This window comes from Elgaria multicarinata, chromosome 11, assembly GCF_023053635.1.
Source record: "Elgaria multicarinata webbii isolate HBS135686 ecotype San Diego chromosome 11, rElgMul1.1.pri, whole genome shotgun sequence".
NCBI lineage: Eukaryota > Metazoa > Chordata > Lepidosauria > Squamata > Anguidae > Elgaria > Elgaria multicarinata.
Genome location: NC_086181.1, coordinates 25,706,434 through 25,730,266, shown reverse-complemented (window position 1 = coordinate 25,730,266; position 23,833 = coordinate 25,706,434). Strand labels below are relative to the sequence as shown.

The 23,833-nt window shown below is 40.6% G+C and overlaps 1 protein-coding gene across 1 annotated transcript; it reads right to left on the bottom strand.

The window, feature by feature from the left end:
- Positions 1 to 1,846: 1,846 nt before the first annotated feature.
- On the bottom strand, positions 1,847 to 20,224 carry LOC134405568 (vomeronasal type-2 receptor 26-like). Its single transcript, XM_063136814.1, has 6 exons — positions 20,067 to 20,224; positions 17,445 to 17,736; positions 15,786 to 16,637; positions 6,853 to 7,080; positions 5,079 to 5,205; positions 1,847 to 2,745 (listed from the first exon to the last, which is right to left on the bottom strand). The coding sequence occupies exons 1-6, from the start codon at positions 20,222 to 20,224 to the stop codon at positions 1,847 to 1,849; spliced, it is 2,556 nt and encodes an 851-aa protein (XP_062992884.1).
- Positions 20,225 to 23,833: the final 3,609 nt, after the last annotated feature.

Below are 23,833 nucleotides of genomic sequence, written 5' to 3'. Positions count from 1 at the left end.
CTCACTGCACAACCCACTGCCCTCCATCTTTCTGATTCTGTCAACACAAATATCAAAAGCAAAAACCAATGGTTGAAATTGCTAAGGCGATGCAGCCGTTTTGCAAGGGGCCACTTTATCTTGTATTTGCTTTCACAAAATGTGTACTTCAACATGTGGAGATGATGATTTTTGAAAAGTGCACATTCCCCCCCCCCCCAAAAAACGTACAACTTTTTCAAAATGCACAACTGTCGCAAAATGTGCAATTTTTAAATCACCCACGCTTTCATCTGTGTGTGTGTGTGGGGGGGATTATCAAATATTTGCAGATTGCTTGGTTCCAATTTCACTATCTATAGCTGTTCACTTGGCACAATGTTCAAAAACAAACAGTGATCACAAATGTGAGAGGAAGTAGAGGTGAGACAATCAGTGAGTTAAAGTTTGAACAATCTTGTCACTCCTGAGCATCACTCATTCACCCGTCCATAAACAAAGGCTCAGACATTTACCCCAACCCAATTTTCTCTGCACTCCAGCTGTCTAGTTTTATCAGGGTAAATACATCTACATCTTCAGTGTATTTTTTAAAAAATTGTCTGGGACCAGGTTTAGTCACTATGAGCTCTCCTATCCTCGGAGTAATCACCTGAGTTTTTTCCTGAGTTTTCAGGTAAATATTCAGATATACAGTGAAGAAGGAAAAGACCAATGTCATCAACTGTGCAACTTGACTGGGTTTGACTGGGCAAGGATACTATTCTTCAATCTCTCCCTATTGAATTTTTTTCCAATTATTCTACTCACGGGTACACAGCATTGTTTGTAACGACACAGCATTTATTCTGGCAAGATATGAAAACAAGTTTAGCAATATCCAATAATAACACATACCGTTTCCATTTCCTTGTTATCAACTTTGGTCACATGACCACACACAAATATTTCTGATGACAACATTTTTGATCACATGGTCATTCTTTGGGTTACATGGCTGAACATATGGGGTCATATCGTCACCAATTTGACAGCAGCTTGCTAGAAGAAGCAATATAGAAGCATAAACAGAAAAGCAATGTACACTAAATATTGCAGATATCAGTTGTAATAATTAACCAGGTTTATTCACAGGAGAGGATAATCAGATCTGATGTCAAAAACATTCAGGAAGCACAGTGATTATTTTTTGCATGAATTTGTAGCCAGAGCATCATAGGCTTCCATGCACAGGTTCTAAAGAAGTCCTCTGAGTTGCTTTCACAGCCTTAGCTGCTACAAAAGATTTTCATATATTTCAAACAATGAAAAGAGCTTACGAGCTTGTTGAAGAGCTGCTGAATGTGAATTTAAGTAGATAATTTAAGTGAGCATACGAAAAGGAGGACAGGGCTCCCGTATCTTTAACTGTTGCATGGAAAAGGGAATTTCAGCAGTTGTCATTTGTATATATGGAGAACCTAATGCAATTCCATCTTCATCACAACAGTTAAAGGTGCAGGAGCTATACTAGAGTGACCAGATTTAAAAGAGGGCAGGACACCTGCAGCCTTAACTGTTGTGATGAAGAGGAAATTTCACCATGTTCCCCATATATACAAATGACACCTGCCGAAATTTCCTTTTCAATACAACTGCTAAAGATACAGTTGATCCTATATAATGACTATTTTCTGATTTATTTGATGGATTTCTCTTAAGTAAATCTTGATCCAGTTCTCCAAAGTCAGGAAGATTAGCAGAAAGGATCAATATCTGGCAGCTACTGAGAGGGAAACTCTAAGTTATATTTCAACACACACACACACACACACACACACACACAATTCTAGGTTACAAATTATATCAAAAGACACAGAGACATTGTTTAACATTTCCGTGTTAGCTGTTCCCTGTTGTTCAGCTCAGGCCTCAACAAAATAATGTAACATTTGGGGGAAAAGATGCAACCCAACAATCCAGCACTGGAGGCTAAGATAGAGAAGATCTCCACAGCCACCATGTATTTTCCTTTGGTGCTTAAGTAGGATGGAACAAAAGACAACCAAACACTGCAAAAGACCAACATGCTAAAAGTGATGAACTTGGCCTCATTGAAACTACCAGGTAACTTCCTGGAAAGGAAAGCTACAGTGAAACTGATAATTGCCAAGAAGCCCATGTAACCCAAGGCACAGTAAAACATAGTCACAGAGCCTTCATTACATTCCAGTACAATTTTTTCAGCCACTGAGTGCATGTCAACATCGGGAAATGGAGGAGACATTGCCAGCCACACAATGCAGATCCCTGATTGGATAAGGGAGCAGGAAAGAACAATGGAGATGGCCTGCTCCTTCCCCAACCACTTCCTCATTCTGGATCCTGGTTTGGTGGCCATAAAAGCCAGAACTACCATGATGGTTTTAGCTAGAACAGAAGATACAGCCACTGAGAAGATGAAGGCAAAGGCTGTTTGTCGGAGGAGACAAGTCATCTTCTGAGGTTGGCCAATGAATAGCAATGTGCAAAGGAAGCAGAGCAGGAGGGAAATGAGGAGAGTGTAGGTAAGGTCCTGGTTGTTGGCTTTGACTATAGGAGTGTTGTGGTGCTTCATAAATGTTCCCAGGACCACAGCTGTGATCAAAGAAAAGGAAAGAGCAAAGACGGTTAAACTGAGCCCCAGGGGTTCTTCATAAGACAAGAAGGTTACCATCTTGGGAATACAGTAATCCCGATTCTTGCTTGGATAGTCTTTGGCTGAGCATGTGTTACAGTCACCCATATCTATGGAAGAAAAGATTTATGTTTAGTTCACAAACATAAATGTCAATAATCTCACTAATCATATCTGTTCCTCCACAGCCTTTTCTGCTGTGGCACCCCGGCTGTGGAATGAGCTCCCTAAAGAGGTTTTCTTGGCACCTACATTATATTCTTTTAGACGCCAGGTGAAGTCCTTTTTTATTCTCCCAGTATTTTAACAGTCTATAAATTAATTTGAACTTGCTATTTTAAATTTGTATTTTAAAATTCTATTTTTGCATTGCTGCTGTTTTTATCTTGGTTGTGCTTTTATATTGTATTTTATATTATGGTGTTATATTGTTGTTTTATACTTGAATTGTCTTAATTTTGTGAAACGCCTAGAGAGCTTTGGCTATTGGGCGGTATAGAAATGCAATAAATAAATACATAAATAAAACATTCACCACTTATATCAGAGAACACAATCAATGCTGATATTAAATATGTTGGAGACATAAAGCAGAATCTTATGTTTTAAAGACAAGTATCTGGTAGGTGAACATGTGGCAACCTTGCAAAAGTGCCAGATGTGTTTGACAGCTGAGGAGATAATCCAATTAGCAATCATGCATTTCCTACTGTTCATGTTGGTTTTATTACCCTTCTCAGAAATGTTGCTGTGGCTACCAATAGATTTTCATAGTGATCTACATCATCATCAATTACTGATAAAAAGTAACCCCTGGTAATAACTTCTGCATAGGATGAAGCATCTGAACTGTGTTCTGAGATCACCCAATAAAAGTACATTGCAAAAATTAAGTGTCAATCTGACTTGGGTATGAAAAATAGCTGCTAGGTCTGGAATGTAAAGATAGAGCCTTCTTGTTGATTCCTTCTCTATTCCCCATGGAATAGACATGTTTGAGAATATCTTTATTTCTTTATTTTATTACATTTATATACCGCCCCTTAGCCGAAGCTCTAAGGGCAGTTTACAAAAGTTTAAAACAGTAAACATTAAAAAAGTATACAAAATTTAAAAACCATCAGAAACATAAAAACAACAGTATAAAAACAACAGTATCTATTTAAAAACAACAGTTCTGGGGTCTGTTAGAAAACAAACTTAGCATTGTTAAATGCTGTTAAATGCCTGGGAGAAGAGAAAGGTCTTGACCTGGTGCCTGAAAGATAACAGTGTTGGTGCCAGGCGAGCCTCATCAGGGAGATCATTCCACAGTCAAGGGGCCACCACCGAAAAGGCCCTCTCCCTTGTTACCATCCTCCGAGCTTCCCTCGGAGTAGGCAATCCCAGTGAGCAGGAGCTGCTAAGCTCCAGTTTTGAGAGGCATCTTCTCTGTTTAGATACTGGTATATTGATTTATTAATTCCAACTATTACCCCTTCTAAGGAACTCAAAGCAGTTTACATAGGCCTCTTCTTCTCACCTTTATCATCACAACAACCCTGTGGGGAAGGTTAGGCTGACAATCAGTGATTAATCCAAAGTCACCCCGTTAGCTTCATGGCTAAATGAGGTCTAGAACCCAGTTCTCCCAAGTCCCAATATGATATGTTCACTGATATACCTCTTTGAGTCATCATTCCATATTATAGATTGTTTCAATACAGAGTTTATCCTTATTATAACTTCCTCCCAAAAGTGGGTGACAACAGGCCATTGCCAAAACATGTGAATTAAAGAAGCATTAGGTGCGTTAGGTGCAAGTTGACAAAACCTTGTTGAAAAAGCATTGTGGACTCCCATAAACCTGAAACATATATTTTTTGCTATATAAGATGTAGCCTAAGATCCATAGAAGCTCCAAATACAGATGCTCAGGCAACAATCCATTGATACGGCAAAATATTACCCGCCACTCAGCTACTACAAACCTGTCTTAAACTGTGGGTATCACAAAACCTTTTGATCCAATTTGAACTATTGAAGAATTGTCAGCCCAGCCCATGCATATCTTTATGTACATGTTCTTCTAAGGGCTCATCTACACCATACAGGATATTACACTATGAAAGTGGTATGAAAGTGGTATATAAAAAGCAGGAGCCACACTACTGCTTTATAGCAGTACTGAAGTACACTGACAACTGTTGGGGCCCATGACACATACCATATACTGCTTTCATACTACTTTCATAATGCTATATATTGCTTGGTGTAGATGTGTCATGGCCCCCAACAGTTGCCAGTGGACTTCAATGCCACTATAAAGCAGTAGTGTGGCGCCTGCCTTTCTTATAGTGTTTTCATACCAGTTTCATAGTGGGATATACGGCTTGGTGTAGATGAACCCTAAATTGCAGCTAGTCTCTTGTTTAACTCCATTCATGTAATGTATATTTCCTACCTTCCTGTTTTGAAATCTTCCCTTCTGGACATGGGATACAGTCATAGCAGCAGTATGGCTCCCCCTCCTTCACCTGCTTGATAGAACCAGGATGGCAACTCTCAGTACATACAGAAAGTGGCCGTGTCTAAACCATGGATTATAGAGCAGAATAAAAATGTAACAAGGTCACGATAATATCTATTCATTCATTTATTTTCTCTTATTTGTGGCACAACCCTATACTCAAGATACACCAGGTGATGGGCTGTAGGAAATGACAAAAATCGTTCCTCTATGACAACTGTCACAGGGTAATCACTTACCCCTAAAGCTTTTTGTGCTGAAAGTCAGCTAGTCTGCTCCATTAATTCCCACCACTGGTGTGCATGTAGAACAGTGGTTCCCAAAGTTGGTGGTACTGACCCTTTGGGAGTGGTGGGATTGCATAGGGGGGTGTTAAGAGGCAAGGGGGCAGCAGGGGGCGCAAAGAGGCAGCGGGGGGGGGGGTGTCGAGGTGGAGAAATCGACTCCAGATTACTTAATGTGGTGATTTAAGACTCATGTTAAGTGTCTTTAAACCAGACATTGGGAAACTGGTATCACTTCATCAAGCCCATCCATCACATTAAGAATTTAAAGAATAGTGAGGTATTCTACCCTAGTTACTAAATGTGATATCTAATATTCTTGCTAACTGACTATCAAACTTTGAAAAGATGATATCACTGGATCAAGTTTAATTAAATAAATTTAAAAAATGTAATTGGATTTTGAATAAATATTCAATTAATTGTTACTGTTTTGGATTTTATTGTTATTATCTTCCTTAGTGGGTTGTTGAAAACCACTATTCCGAATAATGATTTTTATAGTGTAGGGTGTGGGGGGGGGGGGCACTGGGCATTAGTTTGTGGAACCAAGGGGGCGTTTGGGAACCACTGATGTAGAAGGAACACAGAGTTTTACTTCCTGTAATGTTTTCAAAGTGTAAATTGAGTTAGGTTCACATTAAAATGTGAACTACAAAATAAATCCCCCATACCAACTTTTACATACTAGTTTAGTTTATTCATGAGTGCCACTTCCAGACTATTTTTTCACACTTTTATTAATTATTCAGATTGTGGGAATATATGTTTTATTGCATCGAGAGGTGATACTTTAGCACCTACGAAAGAGATTTGGATGAAATGGATAATCTATAGTTATTTTAATTGAGGTGATGCCCTGGTTTTGACACTGAAATAGTGTCAGTTGCACTGATAGATGATCTCTATCCATCTATCTGTCTATTGATAGAACAAGCGATAAATAGATAGATGATAGATCTTAAACTCTCTCCTTTACCTGCTCCTTTCTGCTCTCAATTAGTCTTTCTAGCCTCTTTTTGCCTCCTTTCATTCCTCTATTCAGTTCTCTTCATCCAGTCTTTTCCTCTCTAGTCTGCAGTCTGCCACTCCCTGTCTCTGTTTCTCTCTTTGATACACACCTCTCTCCATCCCTGGTCTGCAAGCAGTTGGCCCCACTTGCTTGCTGGAACTCACAGGGATGGCCATATGTGCATGAAGAGCATTGGATTCTGCATGAAGTCTATTTATATTTCCTCCAGCAATTTTTCAATTAATAAAGTCACTGAAGGAGCAAACAGAAATTTGAGAAGCCCCTCTCATTCGTTTTATGATTACAAAATGTGTTGTCCTTCTTTGATGAAATTACATTTTGGCAACAAGACAGATAATCAGTACTCATCCAAACTGGATATATCTGTAGAGAGCTGACAATTGGTTCGTACCTTGTTAAACCAGCTGTGCCATGTTATGGCATCCTCATCAATGATGAATGCACTGTCTGGAGAAGCCTGAGGATCCATGCTCCCAACTTTCACACGAAGAAAGGAATCATTGGAGAAAAGTTCCAAATTGATAATATCCAGTGCAGCTACTATCTCCCCATTCTCATTGAAGAAAACCTCATTCTGAGCATTGTTGTTAAATGAGACTCCTCTAAGGAATTGATGGAGCTGGATTGAAAATGGAAACACAGGAGTTTACAATTGATTGCTGTTTGACTAATGCCCAACAGCAGGAGCAGAACGATGTCACGGATGATTTTCAGGTATGCAAAGCTCGATGGAAGAAATGGTTCTTATTTATTTATTTTATATATTTCGCTTCATATTTATTGAAAGGAAGTCAAGACAGCTGAAATGGTTCCCCCTCCTGTCTATGTTTTTTCTCGAGATAATGCTGAGAGGTGGGTTAGGCTAAAAGACAGTGGGCCTGTTCAGATAAACACACTAAGCCATGGTTAGGCTGCTAACCCTTTTGCAGCAAATGGTTAGTGAGCACGTATAAACTGTGTTTATGTAGCCACTAGGGATGTGCATGGACCCCCCAATCTGCTTCTCTTCCAGATTTGCAACTTTTGGGTCCACTCCACTCCGTGATGATCCGCCAGTGGTCCGGTCTGCTTTTCTCCGGAGCTCCTGATCCGAATTGGAGCTCAGTTTTCCCCCACATAGACTTGCAATGAAATCCAAATGCCTATAACATTTTTCTATTAATGTTAGAAACCTCAAAATTGGCACCATGAGAGCTTATCCATGTATCCACATTCATACCCAATTGGAAGGAAATCTGAACCTCCACTGATTTGGCGGGATTTTTTTGAAAATCCTACACCCCATTTTCAGAAATGGAATTTACTCTGACATCTGTAAAGATACAAACTTGAAAGTGGGCACCCTCACAGATGCCGTCTAGATCCACATTCATGGCAAGTTTCAAGCAAATGTGAGCATGCCCTGATTTTTGGCAATTTTTTTTTTCATTTTAACTCTCCCCAATTCAAGTCCCATACTAGAACTCTGTCAGTTTTCACATAAGAAACCTCAAAATCAGTACCATGAGAGCTTATCCATGTATACACCTTTATGCCCAGTTGGAAGTCAATCTGAGCCTCCACTGATTTTGGGGGAATTTTTGAAAATCCCCCACCCAATTTTCAGAAATCCAAATATCTCAGGGGTTTTTAAAGCTGCAGACAGCTAAATGGCCTTTCCTTATTGATGGCCATTTCAAAGGAAATTCCAACATGCCATGAATTGGGGAGTAGATAAACCTTATGAATCTTATTCCAAAATTCAAAAATTTACATGGAACTTCAAGAAGTCTAAACAGGGTGAGCGCTGGAAGGACTAATGCCCTGAGTCAAAGCAAAACACACACAAACCATCCCTGTGAGGCGGGCACAGAAGAGGAGAGGTAGCAGCAGACCTATGTCCTGGTCTGAAGCAGTGGGAGCAAGCATGCAAGCGGCTTGTGGGGTTGACCCACACAGCCCATCTACATCCCCCAGGCACCAGGAGGGCAGAGGCGCATGCAGAGAAGTGCTACACACACACACACACACACACACACACACACAGTGCCATAGACCTATGGGGAAGTAAGTTCCAGGCAGCAGAACCAATACCCCACAATGACAACACGCAGGCGGAGGCGGGAAGGCGGGCATGCAACACACATTTCTGGGGGCACAAGTAAGTGAGCCAAGGATTGTTTCCACTTTCCAGGCCATCAAAGCCAGTATGCAAACCAACCCTGTGAGGTGGGAACAGCACAGAAAGATGCCTTTTGCAACCCATAAATAATAGGGGGCTAGGAGGATAGAGTAAAGCTTCATCTTCCTTGCTTCAGAGTTGATTGACTGCACTGTGATCACACAGCCATTAGTAAACAACAATAATAATAGTTAATTATAGCAGTACTACTACTACTACTACTACTAATAATAATAATAATCAACATCAACAAGAAGAAGTTGAACCACAATGAAAGCCTGCCTGACTTCACTGAAGAGGGAAAGCCAGGAGAGCTTTGGCTATGAGGTGGTATATAAATTAAATAAATAAATACAGCAGGGGTGATTAAGCACTGCAGCAGTGTTGCTGAATCACAACAACAACAAGATTTTTTTTGAAGGCTATGTCTGTCTTTTACCAGTAAGAGGAAAGTGGATGTGCCCAGGGGGAGGGGGAACTGTGGCAATTTGAGTGCTCCTGTCTAGGTACCAGTCATTCAGAAGCTACTGCACACTTCAACTTATGAGAGGCAGTAGTAGCTTCACTGGCTAACCTTTGGAGGGTTCTGATGACCCTACATTGCAGGAGTGTGCACTGGGCATGTCCACATGCCCTATGGACATCATCTCCTTGCACCACATCTATTCAGTTGTTCACCAAGGTTAGGGTGGGTAGCAGTGTTGTGTTTCCAATCGGTTATTTATTTACTTAGTATATTATTTAAGGCTGTGTTTGTGCGTTTGGTGGGGCTACTGCTTCAAAAACACTGGAAAAAGTCTGTTCAGACAAAGAAAGAAAAGTTACCCAGTATCCCAAGTTACTAAGTATCCCATTTTGCTTATCCCCCCCCTCCAACATTGGGATTGGAGGATGATTCATCAGGTGATCACATCTGGGAGTTGAATCTGCCTGTCATCAGTTTAAAAAAACCCTTACCCCTTCTGCTTTAAGTGATTCTAAACAAATTAATAGCAAGCAAACCGCAGGAAGACAAAGTCTGAACATCTCCACAAATAACCCCCAACCACCACTCTCTAAGCACAGCAAGTTTCAGGGATGTGGGTTTCAAAACAAAAAAGTTATATGCTAATCTTTTCCACAATGCAATCCTATGAGAAAAATATCCAAAATGGCGGGCGGAACGCTTCGTGAAAAGCGGGTTGATTCGTCTGTGGTTGCTTCTCTTCGCTATGCTTCGCTAGCCCCTGACTCGCTTCTCCTCCGCCTATAATGGAGGTGAAGCCCCCCCCCCCCCCGGTTTGCTATTGCTTCTCCAAATCGAAGAGAAGTGGATCACAGCCGTAGTAGCCACCATGGTTAGGAATGGTTCACGCAACATGCTAAGCCAAGGTTCACACAAGAGTGTTTAGCTTAAAATGCTTATCCACCATGGCTTAGCGTGTGATCTGAATCGGATCAATGACTGGCCTGAAGTCACACAGTGAGCTTCATTGCCAAGTGTGGACTAGAACCCAGATCTCCTGAGTCCAGGTCCATCACTCTAATCATCACACTACACTGACTCTCAGATGTAATAGGATGGGAAGTAGCAAAATACACCACCGTGTATTCCGTTCATATTGCAAGTTCACAAGACACAAGAAGAAACCAGAGAGGACTGATTCAAATATGGGAGAGGAGGGTTGGGGATTTATCCAACCATTGCATCATCTCTGAATTAAGAGCTGGTACTCCACCACCAAATGAAGCTTGTCTTCTTAAGACTGGAGCCTTCATACGGTGGCCATATGTCCGGGCCTCATTCAAAGTGCTGGTATTAACATTCAAAGCCCTTAGCAGCTTAGGGCCAAGCTATCTGAAGGAATATGTACTTGCCCAGACTGCAAGATCATCCTCAGGAGTCCTTTTCCGTGATCCCCTAGTTAAGGAAGTGAGACAGGTGGCTACCAGGAGGAGGGCTTTCTCTGCTGTGGCACCCTGGCTGTGGAATAAGCAACCTTGAGAGTTTTGCCTAGCACCTACACTATACTTTTTTAGACACCACATGAAGTATTTTAACAGTTTATGAACTTAATTTTAACTTTGCCATTTTATTTTATTTTATTTTAAAAAAATGTATTTCTGCACTGCTGATGATTTTATCCTGGTTGTGCTTTTATAATGCATTTTATACTATGCTTTTATACCTGGAGGATATTTGGATGGCCAGATATTTGTACTGTGTGATCAAACTTGCTCCTGCTGTGCTAGTGGCATGAGGGAATGGGTGCATGTAGATTAAATTGTTCAGTGAAGAAAGTGTATAGGGAGATTCGAGTTGCCTTACAAGATCAGTGGAGAGGCGTTATCCCCATCTTGCTATTCTTCTATTCAGAGGGGATCTTTATAGGAAACATGGAGTTCACCTGTCCAATGCAGGGAATTATATTTTCCTGCAGGATCTGTGTGTTGGCCTGCAGGATTTCATCCTGGGCAGGTGGGGGTAAGTAGCTGAAGCTGAGGCTTGGCACCCTCCAGTGGAAGGTATTACAGGAAATTTAGAAGATGGAATAGGGATTGGTGAGCACCCTGGCATCTTTATGGTGATAAGGAAATCCAGAGGCCTGCTTTTCAAGGCTTATGTGGCCTTTGTGCCAGGATATGGTTTGCCTTTGGGGACCTCCTTGACTCAGCTACTCAGAGTTCTGTGGCACCGGGCAGTGATGATGCAGGTAGGTCTCCCCGCACTTGCAAAGGAGTGAAGCCTAAGAGAGAGGCTGGGTTTGACCTGGCTCCTGACTTAGCAGCATGGCTCGCCCTTAATGGCAGGCTAGAGGCCTAAGGAGAGGACCTAAGAGCTTCCTGCACTTTCACACGCAGTTCCATGGGAAGGGTGAATTTCCCTTATTAATAAAGAGGCCCAAGATTATCCCAAAGATCTGGTGTCTGTGCCTTTATTTGATGGGTTCCCTCTCAATTTGCAAGAGTAAGATACATTACCATTGAGGAACTCCGGCTACAGCTAGACAGGGCTTTATCCCAGTGTGATCCCTGGGATTGTCCTTGTGCGTTCACATGACGCACAGGGGATTCCAGGATCAGGGAGAGATGATCCCTCCCTTGCCCTGGGATATGGCCCTACACCTTAGGCCTGCTTTTTCCGTGGCCTCACAATGATCCTGAGAACACTGAAAGTGTGGCCCACCATCATGGTTTGTCCTGGCTCTTTGCGGTTACTCACAAGGAGCTGGGAGCCAGACACGGGACACAGAGCTCCCTAGGAGCTCTGCGCTCATCAGGGGTGGACTGGGGGGAGCAGGAAAACGTGTTGAGTTTTTTTAAAAAAGCACTTACCTTTTGTGCACGAGCACTTGTGTGCTCCTTCCTCTTGGAAAAACAAAAAACAAAATGGCGGGTGTGATGTCCTCTTGTGTAAACAGACGGGGAGATCTATATCAAGAGATCTTCACCCCTCTGTTGTACTAGACCAGTAGGTCTACCTGCGGCCTCTGTTTAAGTTTAATATGTGGATTAATGTTGTTTGGTATCTTATTCAATGGAAGAATAAGATGCCAAACAACATTATTAAAATTACACCCACAAAGGAAGCAATACCCATAGAGGAATATTAGAACTAATCTAAGCCTATCTTTCTCCTTCCTCTTCTCCTCCTCACTCCCACCTTTTCCCGCTTTTCTATGTTTTTCTTTTTTTAAAATAAATACAGAAATTAAAATTAAGATGTCAAAATATATCAAATTCCATTTGTCTTTTCTGATTGGAGAAAGACCCAGAGGGTTGGTTTATATTTGCTACAGGTCATTTATCAGGGAAAGAACATCTAATAGTATTTATTTATGCTCCAAATGACAACCAGAAACCTCTTTAAGGAAGATAAATTAAATAATAACTGCTAATATAATCATAATAGGAGTGGACTTTAATGGAGTTGCATCTCCCAAACTTGATAGTCAACCTCTATTAGGAAACATGCCATTTTACCCAAAACATTTTTTTGGGGGGAAAATCAGTAAAAAAAAATTATTGGTATTTGGAGACATACCCACCTGGGAAAATGGGATTATATCCCACACACACACAATTCCCCATAATTTCTATTCAACGATTGATCTATTTTTATCTATACTTCACTAACTAATGTTATGATAACATTTTATTTATTTATTTATTTATTTATTACATTTCTATACCGCCCAATAGCCTGGGCGGTTCACAAAAATTAAAACCATAATAAAACAACCAACACGTTAAAAACACAATTACAAAATACAGTATAAAAAGCACAACCAGGATAAAACCACGCAACAAAATTGATATAAGATTCAAATACAGAGTTAGAACAGTAAAATTTAAATTTAAGTTAAAATTAAGTGTTAAAATACCGAGAGAATAAAAAGGTCTTCAGCTGGCGACGAAAGCAGTACAGTGTGGGCGCCAGGCAGACCTCTCTGGGGAGCTCATTCCGCAACCGGGGTGCCACAGCGGAGAAAGTGTATAACATCACAACTCTATGTTGATTATGCACCTGTCTCATTTAACAACAGTGCTCAGAATGAGTTTTTCTTTAACTAGAATGCAGAGGTAGTAGACAGATTTGATGTTATCACCCTGAATATTTATTCCAATGGTACCTTCTCAAACTGGGGGGAGGTAATGAGTGGGGTACCACAGGACTGAATGCTGGGCCCAGTGCTCTTCAACTCTTTTATTAATGACTTGGATAAGGATGTGCAGGGAATGCTTATCAAATTTGCAGATGACACCACATTAGGTGGGATAGCTAATACCCTGGAAGACTCTTTTTCAGATAACCGCTCTAGTCAATGCAAATTAATCAAATGCTCCCTCATTTTTAAAGATGAAGAGATGAATTTTGGTAGCTCTTAAGGAGGTCTTTAGGCATGCCAAGTTTACTGCTGGTTGTGGAAGTTACTACCTTGTGCCTTCCAGATCTATTGGACAGAAACCCCCCCCCCCACACACACACACTTGAAGCCCAGCCAGCCAATAGGACTAATAGTTTAACTGAAATAAGGGCCTGTGGAAATGTGGATGAGTGACTTATATGAGTCTGAGCAGAAACAGGCTCCCTCTCCCCCCACCATCCAGAATAAGCAGCCAGTTAGTGTTTCCCACTCCCCCAAACACTGCGATTGGCAGAGAACATGGTCATGGCAATTCCTAATTAGTTAGCCACAGATGTCAATATCAAACCTAGCCCCCAGCGTTTTCCATGGAGATATTCAATTCACACACACACACACACACACACACACACACACACACACCAATGATGCCTGAAAAAACTGTGGATAATTTTTGGAGACTTTAGAAGCTCTGATTGGACATGTCTCCACTCTGATATTAAATGATGGGTTGGGAAGCAGCCAATCTCTGCTCTGGAACATTGAATGCTCTGCGGATGTTCATAGTTACCTGATAATTCCGGTGTGGAGTGCACACTCCTAATAGCCTGTAACTGGAAAAAACACAACCCACAACCTTGGAAGAATGGTTAATAAAAATATTGGCTGTAGTGTTTATGGTAAAAATAACAAATTTGATTCAAGTAAGGCAGGGGAAAAGTTAAATGATTCTTTTGTTGAAAAAAACCGGCCACCACCCAGCTGAAAGTTTGGGCAGGAAGCCAGTCGTTGTGTTTGGGGAGGAGCGGAATAAGGGCTCCCCTGTAGCTCCTGGGTCACATGAGGGACTGGGGGGGGGTCTGCTCTATATAAGCAGCCCGCTCCAGCCATCCGGCCTCTTTTGGGTCACTGACCCCACCCTCCCTCCACTTCTAGTATGGGATTAGCTAGTTGTTCTCTTTGGAGAGGAAGCTGGGTAGGAATTTTGCCCTTCGGGTTTTTGCCTACTTCATACTGGAGGTTTTAGGGGATGGGTGACTAAATAGGTTAATCTGTTGGCAGGGATGTGTGGGAATTGGATAGTTTAGCTAGGGGCAATAAGCACACTGGCACCTGTTTTGGTGATTGGCACATCCAGACGGCCTGCTCTGCGGGGCTCCGCTGCTTATGTGTCAGGATATGGTATGCCTTTGGAGACCTTCCGGTTTCATCTACTCCCTGTCATTACGGCAGCGAGCAGGGGTGAAATAGGGCGGTCTCCCCACACCTATGAAGTGACGGATAAGCAAGGAACCGGGTTAACCGGTTGCTCGCTTTGAGTGTGGCTTGTCCATAATGACAGGCAAAGTGGCCTGAGTTATGATTAATTCCTGCACTGTCACATGAAGATCCAGGGAGGGTTGTTTTCTCTGGTTTAAGTATAAATAAAGAGTCCCAAGTTTAATCCAAGCTCTCTGTCTGTGTCTTATTTACTGCTTCATCCTACAACATGCAATGGAACTTTTTATTCTGTACTAGTCCAGTGTACTAAAAGAGTACTAATCTGCATTCCTATTACGGATATTATGAAACAGTATATACCATATTTTATATTTGACATTATTATTATTATTATTATTATTATTATTATTATTATTATTTGTAAAATGGAAGGTGAATTATTTATTCTTAATTATTTTTATGATCAAATACTTGTAAAAGAAAGAAAGAAAGAAAAAAACAAGTCATAGCCAAAACCAGAACATGTAAAACATGGTATATGGAATTATGGGAAATAGCTATGGCAGAAAAAATTAACATACCTACAGACAATGTCAAAACATCTGACTTCTATAAAACATGGCAGGATTTTATTCTATATATGGATCACACGCAGCAGTATTTCGCAAAGCCTTTCCTCAGATTACAGAAGAAATATAAAGAAAACTTCTAAACAGCCCATGGATTCCATATCTGTATTGGATTGTAAAGTAATAGTGAAAAACTATGAAAAAATGTTAAAAGTTCTAACCTCTGTCCATAATTGGATTTATAATTCAATGTATTTCATTTTTTTATTTCCTTTTTCTTATTATTTATTTTCTCTCTCTTTTTCCCCCTATGTTACATTTATTTTGGAAAACTAAAGAAATATATATATATATATATATATATATATATATATATATATATATATAAAATAACAAAATAAAACAAATGTGGACAGTCATATGAGTGGACAAAATGTTTGACAATACAGCTTGTTGCAAAGATTGAATGAAATTGTAATACCAAAATACATGATAGTCTCCCACACAAGGAAGGTGAGAACATTACCTTCCACCGCTGAAGCTTATTTCTTTTAGTATCCATCATTGTTCTGTGACTGTGTTTAGATGAGGACATGGCATGTAGAGCATGGGCTACAGCATAGACTGCATTGTAAATGCTGTAGCTTTGGCCAGTCATGCTCATTTCAAAAAAAGTCCCAGGGAGGCTCTCCAACTTTTCTCTCCCAGTGCAAAACTGACTTTCCATGTCATCCCCTACTGTATCTGGGAATTTACAGTCAAATGTTCGTTGCCAAAAGTCCCTGATAAAACCATCTCCTTTTGTGCAGAACGGATTTCTGCTCTCCTCAAATGATGTGAATCCTGATAGGTCATTGTAGTGAATCCTGAAGGAGAGAGTTCCATGGAATAGTTCTGTATCCCAATTCCTTTGGTAGGAAAATGCATTGATCTCCATCTGGGCTGTCATAATCCATACTTTGCCTTTAAGTTTGCTTGCCCGGTTCTCTAGTTCTGATAAAAATGGCAACCATCTAAAAATAGCAAAAGAATATGATTCTGCATGGACCACCACTACGTTGGTTTTTGTGTCTAGCAGTTTAACATATAATTTTGTTCCATGTTCGAACATGCCATAAACTTCAGTTACATAACTAAATTTGGGGATTCTTTCTATGAATGAAAAACAAACACCACTCTCAGGAAACATGGCCAACACAGTTTGCAGAAATCTTTCTCCATTGTCAGTATCCATAAAAGCAAGTCCAATCCACGTCCACCTGAAATGCAAGAGCAAGGAGAGAAGCCCCTCATTCTGAAGGGCTTCCTGAGGAACCGTCTGGTAGAAGGGAAGTCCTGGAGTCTTATCATTCATGACTGGAGCAGTGCCATATATTAGCTGAAGGGAGATTGCAGAAGTGGTCATAAGATGATATTATTTCCTTATTACTCTCGGATAAGATTCCTTATATTACCAATAAAGTAGCTAAATTTTGTGCAATTGCAATAACATGCTGTACCTTTTTAGCCCCTGAGTGTACTCTGTGATTTTAGATGGATTTGTTGATATAACTGTTATGAACTGTGATTCTCTAGATGTTGGTAGATTTAATGTGTTAACGTATTTTGTATAGAGTGTTTGTTAAATGTACTGTTGGTATTGGTCAATGACCATAATAAAATATATTAATTCCAGAAGTGGTCATAAGATGATATTATTTTATGTAGCACTTTCTAGGTTTCAAATAAGCCACATACATTGTGTCAGGAATTCTTAGAAAACACTACAAGGCATGTAAATTCTATTATTGTTGTCATGCTTTATCCCAGCTTTCCAAAAACTTGTGAATCAAGATGTGTTAACTACAAATCCTATCATCCTCAGCCAACAAGTGCTGAAGGAGATTGTAGTCCAACACACTTCAAGGACACTGCTTTGGGAAAGGTTGTCATTGTAAGTGCAGTATCCTAAGTATGCAATTAGTCATTTCTTTGTTGGCTGAATTTGTATCTTGCCTTTCCTTTAAATAATACTCAAGACAGCTAACAACAGCAATAATAATGCTATCACATACCATGAAATAATATTACTTCCAATATAAACTGTCGAATAGCAATATAAATAAAAATGTTTTTTCATTGAGAAGGTAACTAGGAGAATATTCCCATGTTCTACATACATGTAAGCAAATGTTATGTTTCCCACCTGTGGAACCTTGTAGCTATCCAAGATATTTGTTATGTGAAGAGAAATTTCAGAGTCTAATCCCCCAATAACTGCAGTTAGGTTATTCTGAATGTCACATATGTAGTTGGGGACCAATCTCTCCAGTAATGATAGAAGTAACATGGTTGCATGATAAGTCCTCCTTGCATTGAGATAGCTGTCATAGATGTGGAATCCCAAGGTGAAATTGGGTAATATGTGAGGGTTTTCATTGATCTCTTTTACTGCAAATGCAAAGGCCAGGAGATGCTGGTAATTTTTTGGCACTATGCTAGAATGAGATTCAACACTTGAGTCACAAAAGGTTTGTTAATACATGCAAAACACACACACACACACACACACACAGAGAGAGAGAGAGAGAGAGAGAGAGAGAGAGAGAGGCCTCATCTACACCAAGCAGGATATTGCACTATGAAAGTGGTATATAAAAGGCAGGAGCAACACCAAGCAGGATATAATAGTATGAAAGCATAATATGGAATGTGTCAATGGGCCCCAAGCATTGTCAGTGCACTTCAATACCACTATATAGCAGTAGTGTGGCTCTTGCCTTTTATTTACTGCTTTCATGCTGCTTTCATAGTGGAATATCCTGCTCAGTGTTGATGAGGCCAGACACTGGGGCCTTAGCTAGACCTAAGGTTTATCCCGGGATCGTCCCGGGGTCACCCCTGTTCATGTAAGTGACACACAGGATATCCCAGGAGTAGGAAGGGATGACCCAGGGACGATCCCAAGATAAACCATAGGTCTAGCTAAGGCCTTGGTCTGAAATAAGTGGTTTTGTAAGGCTGCATACAGTAATCCTAATCTTAGCTTTGAAAGCATGTATAGCACACAGCAGGTTAATTTTCTAGAAACAGTTGTAAAAAAACAGTCCCAAGGTCTTGCTACTACCATCTTAAAAAAAATCCACAAATAGAAATACTTTTCTTAAGTAGGATAGTTACCATCCCATACAACTAAAAAATAACTTACCATATAGTCAATGTTTTTACGGATTAAACACAATTTTATTCAAGAGTCACAGGCCTTAACACAATGGTTTCAGAGCAGGGGCTACTCAAAGAGGACCATCAAAGCAGTAATTGCAATTGTGAAAGCCTTCTGTGCCCCCCAAAAAGAGTGGAAAATAATAAAATCTCATGTGTTTTGCCTTACAATCCAGTAACCAAGAAATTGCAAGTACCCATACGCTCCATGTGTCGTTTGTTTAAAGACCTACCTGATTTAGCAACGGGACCTATGGTAACATTCAAGAGATATTTTTTTTTAAAAAAAAAAAGCTCGCTAATACACACATACTACAAAAAAAATAATTAAAACAACAACAACACAACACAATCTATGGTGCTGAATTTACCTAGGCTCCAAGGGCACCATCCATGTGGCCCATGTGTGTATTTCAAATTTACAAAAAAGTTTCTCTCATTTACTGTTACCAATAATTGAAAATGGATACAGATAGCAGATCTTCTCTGTTGTAATACCACAGGGGTCATCATTACCTGCCCTTGCAATAGAATACATGTAGGAAAAGCATCCAGACAATTAACAATAACGATTGGTGAACAACCTGAGACATCAGAAGGTTGGGCACCCCGGGTCAAACACTTTCTAGATGAAAAAAACATGGACCTGAGAGAATATTGTTTTGGGCAATAGAAAAGATGAGAGGAAACGAGACATTACTAAGCAAAAGAGGACTTTTCTGGATTTTGTCCTTGAAATCTTTGGCACCAGAGGGATTGAATGACTCTTTGGATTTCATTATATACAAATAACGAAAACAGGATGGAATCAATGGTTAATGTTTAGCGCAGCTTTTTCAAAAAGAGCATTCATGCAGCTATAGTTAAGCTGGAGCAGGACGTTGTAGACACAAGACTACCACGGCTGCTGGCTGCTGTTCAATTAACTTCAATAGCCATTATCTGGCCTTGACTCCACAGTATGAGCAGGAATTCTCTCAGATAACACAGTTCTTGGTGGGGATGCCCAAAAGAGAAAGAAAAAGCTGAGGTCTTTTAAACTATTTTTAAAATTATTATTAGTGTACATTATAGCAGCTTGCGTCTTTCTTCAAGTCGTCCGTTTATTAATTCAATGGGGATATATATCTTTGTTGGTCACATTGTCCAGTCTTACCAATTTATTCTTTTAAAATAAGTATGTTTAATGATTTTCTTATTGATCATAATGTTAATGTATCAACTGTTTTTCTTAAAGTATTCACAAAAGTTTAAGTTGTATTTATTTTGTTCTTGTAGCTCCTGAGGAAGGATTTTTACCCGAAACATTGAGCCTATTGAAGAAATTATTAAAGATAAGAATTTTCATCAGCACCAGAACTTGTCTCTATTTCTGCAGACAATGGGCTCCGCTGCCAAAAAGTCGGGGTAAGTACCTGACTTTTTTGGAATGGAGTTTCCAGGGTTTACTCCCAGATGGCTTTTCAATGGCAGCTGCATCATGCAGATGATGTGCCGCTACTGAGAAGCAAGCCCAGGGCAAACCCTTCATGTAGAAAGCCCTAGGACTGGTCATTCCAGTGACATAATGAATGGAAATGAAAACAATGAATAATTCATTCCTTACACAAGTTCTTCAAGCAAGTCTGGTGGTGGTTCTTCAGTGAAGGATGTCGGACTTGAGACAAAACCACCATAACTAACAATGCCACCAATAATGAAGTCTCCTGGCTGATGATACATGTGAAGAGGAGAGTGAGGATCACGGATGGTGCTTTTAGCCATGTGAACCTGGCAAACGGTATGATAGAAAAGTGCAAGCAGAAAGATCACCAAATCTACCATCTTCAATGCAATTGCAAATCTTCCCTCTACACACAAATTTCCCTATTTTCTTCTAAAATACTACCATCCTTTAAACAATCTATAATTAGAACTGACTTCTTAAATGGTAGTTAAGTCAAGTGATAGCAATGAAGACTTTAAAATGTCCAACATCACAGTACTGGCCCTTGCCTGTTCCTAACCCCTTCCCTATCTCTACTGAAAACCCGTATATTTATGACATTCTTCACAGTCTTATTGTTAGTTTTGTTAGTTTCCATTGGAACAAGTCAGGAATTTTATGAAGCAGCAGAAGGAATTGCCATCTTTTTCATAATTAAAGTGGGAGATAATTTAAGAGGTATATTCCCTGTTGAATTGCTGGAGGAATAATATGTTTGTCACATCTGCACATGAGATGCTTGGGCGTGAAATGCCTCTGTGAAAGAACAGAACTCTCCTCCTCTTTTAGTTATTGATTTGATAGCAGAATATTATGGAGTTAAATCCTCTGTGTGTATTTGCATGCACATTCTAGACAGTGTCAACCAAAAGATTAGAGGTGTGCTCCCCTCCGATTAGAATCGGAGAATCAGAAGCGAATTGGCCTGCTCCGCCTTGCCCAGAGGCAGAGTAGAAGCGGACCACGGACCCTTAGAAGCATGGCGAAAAGAAGCGGCCATAGGCGGAGCGCTTCTCTTTTCGCGGAGTGCTCTGATCGCCATTTTGGAAAATTTTGCCCATTGGATTGCATTGCGGAAAAGAATAGGGGATAACTGTGTTGTTTTTTAAGCTGTCTTTCTGAAACTTCTTGTGCTTAGAGAGTTGTGGCTGGGGATCGTTTTGAGCCTACTCTCAGCTCTCTGCATGGTGCGGTTCGCTTGCTATAATTTTTTTGAAAATCAGGTAAAAAAAGTGGGAGAGGTACCTTTTTGAAGTGCTGAGAGGCAGAGTCATGATCACTTGATCCCAAAGTTGGAGGAGGGGATAGGCAAAACGGGATACTAGTAACTTGGGATACTGGGAAACTTCTATTTCTTAGCCTGAACAGACTTTTCCCAGTGTTTTTTTAAAACAGTAGCCCCACCAAATGCACAAACACAACCTGAAATCATATACTAAGCAAATAAATAACAGATAGGAAACACAGCACTGCTACCCATCCTAACCTTGGTGAACAACTGAATAGATGTGGTGCAAGGGGATGAGGTCCCCTAGGGCATGTGGACGTGCCCAGTGCACATACACTGTGTCCTGTCCTGGAGGGTCATCAGAGTCCTCCAAAGGTTAACCAGTGGAGAGAGACTAATGCCTATCATGAGTTGAAGTGTTAGTTTGCTATTTAAAGACTGGTCCCTAGACAGGGCCAGTCAAAATTGGCATAATTCCCCCTCCCCTTGGGCACGTCCACTTTCCTCTTACTAGTAAAAGACAGATATAGCCTTTTTAAAAAAATTCTTCTTGTTGTTTATTCAGCAACACTGCTGCTTTTAATTCCACCCCTCCTTTGTTTATTTATTTACATATTTATTTATTTATTCCATTTTATATTTACACCCCATAGCCCAAGCTCTCCTGGCTCTTCCTCTTCAGTGAAGTCAGGCAGGCTTTCATTGTGGTTCAACTCCTTGTTGTTGTTGTTGTTGTTGTTGTTGTTGTTGTTGTTGTTGCTATTAATATTAATTAGTACTGCTATTAACATTATTATTTTGTTGTTTAGTAATGGCTGTGATCACAGTGCAGTCAATCAACTCTGAAGCAAGGATCACAAAGCTTTACTCTTATCCTCCTAGCCTCCTAGTTATGGGATGCAAAAGAAAAGGCATCTCTCTGTGCTGCTCCCACCTCACAGGGATGGTTTGCATTACTGGCTTTGAAACTTTCCTTGGCTCACTTCCTTATGCCCCCAGAAATGTCTGCTGCCTGCCTGCCTTCCCTCCCTCCTCCCCTGCCCGCCTCGCAGGGATGGTTTGTGTGTGTCTTGCTTTGACTCAGGGGATAAGTCCTTCCTGCACTCACTTAGACTTTTTGAAGTTCCAAATCAATTTTTCAAGTGTGGAAGAAGATTCATATAGGTTTATCTCTGCTCCCCAATTCATGGCATGTTAGAATTTCCTTTGAAATGGCCCCATTGAGCTGTCTGCAGCTTTAAATCCCTGAGATACTGGGGTGTCCAATTTTCAAAAATTCCCCAAAAATCAGGGGATGCTTGGATTGGATTGAGTCTTGGCATGCATATGTATATGTCCATGAGGTGTCATGGTGCCAAACTTGAGGTTTCTAACATGAAAATTGACGTACTTCTAGCATGGGACTTGATTTGGGGTGAGTTAAAAAGTTAAAGCCCCACCAAAAATCAGGGGATGATGTGATTTGTTTGAGGCTTAGCATGCATGTGTATACAAGAATAAACTATCATGGTGCCGAGTTTGAGGTTTCTAACGTGAAAATCGATGGAGATATCGAAAGAGGTGTGAATTGGGGTTATGGGTGGTGCGTTAGAGGTTAAAGCCCCACCAAAAATCAGGGGGAAATGGGATTTGCTTGAAACTTGACATGATTGTGGATCTAGATGGCATCTGTGAGGGTGCCCACTTCAAATTTTTTTATCTGTCAAAATGTCGGGGAACAGTCCATGTCTGTAAATGGGGTGTCCGATTTTCATAAATTCACCAAAAATCAGGGGACGCTTGGATTGGCTTGAGGCTTGGCAAGCATGTATGGATAAGCTATCATAGTGCCAAGTTTGAGTTTTTACTTTCTAATGTGAGAATTGACGGAGATATAGAAAAGGGGTGTTTGAATTGCAGTTAGGGGTGCTGCGTTGGAGGTTAAAGCCCCCCCCAAATCAGGGGATGATGGAATCTGCTTGAAACTTGCCATGAATGTGGATGTGCCTGCTTCCAAGTTTTTTATCTGTCAAAATGTCAGAGTAAATCCCATGTCTGAAAATGGGGTGTCCGATTTTCATAAATTCCCCAAAAATCAGGGGATGATGAGATTGGCTTGAGTCTTGGCATGCATGTGTATCCATGGATAATCTATCATGGTGCCAAGTTTGAGGTTTCTAACATGAAAATTGACAGAGATACTGAAAGGGGTGTGAATTGGGGTTATGGGTGGTGCGTTAGAGGTTAAAGCCCCGCCAAAAATCAGGGGATGGTGGGATTTGCTTGAAACTTGGCATGAATGTGGATCTAGATGGCATCTGTGAGGGTGCCCACTTCAAAAAAAAATTATCAGTCAAAATGTCGGGGAACAGTCCATGTCTGTAAATGAGGTGTCCAATTTTCATAAATTCCCCCAAAATCAGGGAATGCTTGGATTGGCTTGAGGCTTGGCATGCGTGTGTATATGTCCATGAGGTGTCATGGTGCTAAACTTGAGGTTTCTAACTTTAACAGAAAAAAGTTGTAGACTTTTTTGGATTTCAATGCAAGCCTATGGGGGAAAAGCGGAGCTCCGATCCGGATCCGAAGCTCCGCAGCGGAGCGGAGCGGAGCGGAGCGGAGCGGACTATAGGTGGAGCGGGGCGGAGCGAAGCGGCCTGATCTGCAAATTGTGGATCTG